This window comes from Salvia miltiorrhiza, chromosome 8 (genome assembly GCF_028751815.1).
Source record: "Salvia miltiorrhiza cultivar Shanhuang (shh) chromosome 8, IMPLAD_Smil_shh, whole genome shotgun sequence".
NCBI classification, from domain to species: Eukaryota; Viridiplantae; Streptophyta; class Magnoliopsida; order Lamiales; family Lamiaceae; genus Salvia; species Salvia miltiorrhiza.
In genome coordinates this window covers 13247372-13250365 of record NC_080394.1, presented here as the reverse complement: position 1 = coordinate 13250365, position 2994 = coordinate 13247372, and the positions used below count along the sequence as shown (strand labels likewise).

General features: G+C 35.9%; 1 protein-coding gene across 3 annotated transcripts; it reads right to left on the bottom strand.

Annotated features, from left to right (window-relative positions):
- On the bottom strand, window positions 1-2483 carry LOC131001150 (uncharacterized). Of its 3 annotated transcripts, none has more exons than XR_009093866.1 (3): window positions 2123-2483; window positions 1895-1924; window positions 1-837 (listed from the first exon to the last, which is right to left on the bottom strand). XR_009093866.1 is itself a non-coding variant. In XM_057927422.1 (3 exons), the coding sequence occupies exons 1-3, from the start codon at window positions 2159-2161 to the stop codon at window positions 298-300; spliced, it is 330 nt and encodes a 109-aa protein (XP_057783405.1). In that variant the 5' UTR covers window positions 2162-2470; the 3' UTR covers window positions 1-297. The 3 variants fall into 3 exon arrangements, 1 of the variants encoding a protein (XP_057783405.1); XR_009093865.1 differs by having other exon boundaries at window positions 1-824; window positions 2123-2430; XM_057927422.1 differs by having other exon boundaries at window positions 1-558; window positions 2123-2470.
- Between the last annotated feature and the right edge of the window lie 511 nt (window positions 2484-2994).

The following is a 2994-nucleotide window of genomic DNA, read 5'->3' as shown; positions in this document are numbered from 1 at the left end:
TTCAGAAAAATAAGACATGTCACTTACCAATATCATCGTTGTCCATCACATAAGCAAATGAAGAGCACAAGTCTAATGAGATAATATGGGAAAGGGAAAATCCACAAAACATTAGAACACAAATCCTGCAGCCAAAACGCCTTAGTAACCACCCTTGAGATATCATTAACTTTTCCCTGCGTCTTTGCATCAGCTTTCAATTTGTCATTCTTCTTTATCCTCTCCTGGATCTTCTCATGGCACCTAGAGGGTTGAACATGTTCCACTCGGACATGGATTCGCTTCCTTATAATCCTGTTACCAACCTGCTTGTTGACTTCGACACTGACGCGCATTTGGCGACATTCCAGACACGACCACGACCGGTGCGGCCATGGTAGTACTTGATGGGCAAGCCCTTGTGGATGGAACCGTTAACCTTAACGTCGACATAATCGCCGATTTTGAAGATGCAAAGGTAGGTGGTGAGGTGGGTTGGACCCTTCTTCGGGAAAAGGAATCTCTGGTGCGCGACCTCAAACCGTGACCGCCAAGCTCTTTGCTGTGTTTTTCAGCTTCCTTAATGTGTGACGTGTGCGAAATGGGGGTTCAATTTACAGCAAAAACAAATCTAATCAAAACTTCCCAAATGTCAATGCAACTTTATTCATCAACATAATTAATAACAAATAACAAAAGAACTTAGTTGCAGACAATCACAAATAATAAACAAAAAAACTCCAATAGGCTTCGCAATTATTTCCTCGGGAATAGGTTAAACATAAAAGAAAAGAGATTCAATACTACTTATTCGCCTCACATCCCCCCGCAGTGCATCGAACTACCTGCAACATCATTCTATATACACTTTAAGTTATGCACAGAAGAATATCATATCAATACAAGGCACATCATATCGATACCCCCACAAGACAAAATCGATATACTTCTCAGAGAGCTCATAATGGCAGTATATCCCAAACAACTAACCAAGAACGAACACACACACATAATGAGTTAGAAGAATCATGAACTTTGTCCATCACCAATGACACCGCCTTTTCTGAGTCACACAAGGCTGCAAAATATAGCTACACACAATCTTAATTTCATCAAGCTAGCATCACAAAGAGTATTTGCGAGCGCGACAATTACCAAAATCACAGTTTTAAATTACAATACACATTAATTTCCAACTACTTATGCTATGTATTACAGCTTTCTCATACTAATACTCATAAACAAAGGCTCTGCGAGTCAACTATTCAAGCATTCAACAATAGATTGCCACTAAAAAACATTTTCAGTTTTATCATCGTAGATAAATGATCTAATTTGGGAATCAAAAACATCAATAAATCCACGCACCAAAGGCAATAAGCAATGCTATCAATATGCAAGCAACAAACTTTTATCAATCAATCCAACCATCAACAATACATAAGCACACATTCAATGCTCCTTTGTGCAAAACTCATTCAAAATAAATGCTAAAAGAGACTTCCAAATCTAACAATAAAATAATTGCAACATTTCTTTATATCAATTTCCATAAAATTTCCGCTGTATAATTCCATAAAAGATCCCATCAGAATCAATTTCGCAAATGATCAATTGAACTTTTAACAAATGAAAAAAACCAAACAAAACTTCAATCCTAAAATCATAAAATTGAAACCTGTGGTGTGGAATTTTCCGGTAAAAGGATTGACTTATTTATGACGCAGAGGTTTTGGCCACAATTCTAGTAGATAACTCATGAGAAATTTGCATTGGATCGGTCGTATTACAATCCGCAATTTTACTCACACTTTTATTTTTTTCAAAGTGGATTGAATCCACGAGAAGAAAAATAAAATCACATATCGATAAAAATTCTGGAGAAAAGAGAATGGATGGAGCGGAAAAAACTCACAGTGTGTAGTGTACTCTCGATTCCCATTCCCTGAAAACATACACACAAACAGATTGCTATAAACATATTGCCTTGTTCTAATATTGCAACAGAAGATAGATCTAATCAAAATTTTAATCAAAAGCAGAAATTGAGAGATTGCCATTATTGTGTTGTTGTTGAAGAAACCTTAGATTATCTCTGTTACCGGATCAAAATTTTAGTTCAAAGTAGAAATTGCGAGATCACCTGTTGTTGCTGCAGAAACCCTAGATTCTCTCTCTTCATAGTTAAGCTGTTGAAGAACGGGATGAGCCGCGTCGCATGAAGTTTTATATGAAGAAGATATAAATGATTCTCCTTAAAATAACTGATCACAATTCACACAATATCACACGATTTTGTGAAATAAGCTGTCAAATTTGGTGCACAAAAAAACTGCTCCAAAACTATGTTTTCAGAGAGATTGGGGGAGAACGTGTGTGAGAAACCGTAACTTTAAATTTTGCCGGGAAAATATATCCGTTAAACTGATGTTTTATATAATATATAGATTATCTTTTTCATTGCTGTAGATTGGTATATAATCGTGAAGTTGATTATCAAAGAAGATTTTGCATAACCTTTAAGTGGGGAAAAAAGAGTGATGTATAACTTCAGTTGTTGTGCCCTAAAAAATCAATTGTAACAAAAAACAATAAAGAACACGAGATTTACGTGGTTCGATCGAAAAGATATACGTCCACGGGTTGCCTTTGATATTCTTTTACTATGATAGAGAAGAAAATACTGAATGAATAATATAAAGATGGTTTCCTTTATTTATAGACAAATTAATAGAAAATCTAATAGGAGAAGGATTCTTTGACCTAGTTCTACTTGGGATAGTATTATCGGGAAGACTTCAAATGAACAAATTTAACTTTTACCTTGCAGAAACATTTATTTTGTCAGGGTTGTCCGATAAATATGACGTCATGGCCTAAAAAAGTGACATATGGTTAGACGTGGTGCCATGTGGTTATCCACGTTTCTGCGCGTGTGAAACCTTTCATCTTCCCACGCGCTTATATTTTCTACTTGCAAATATCTACTCGCCTCTGATTTAATATTGGCCTACT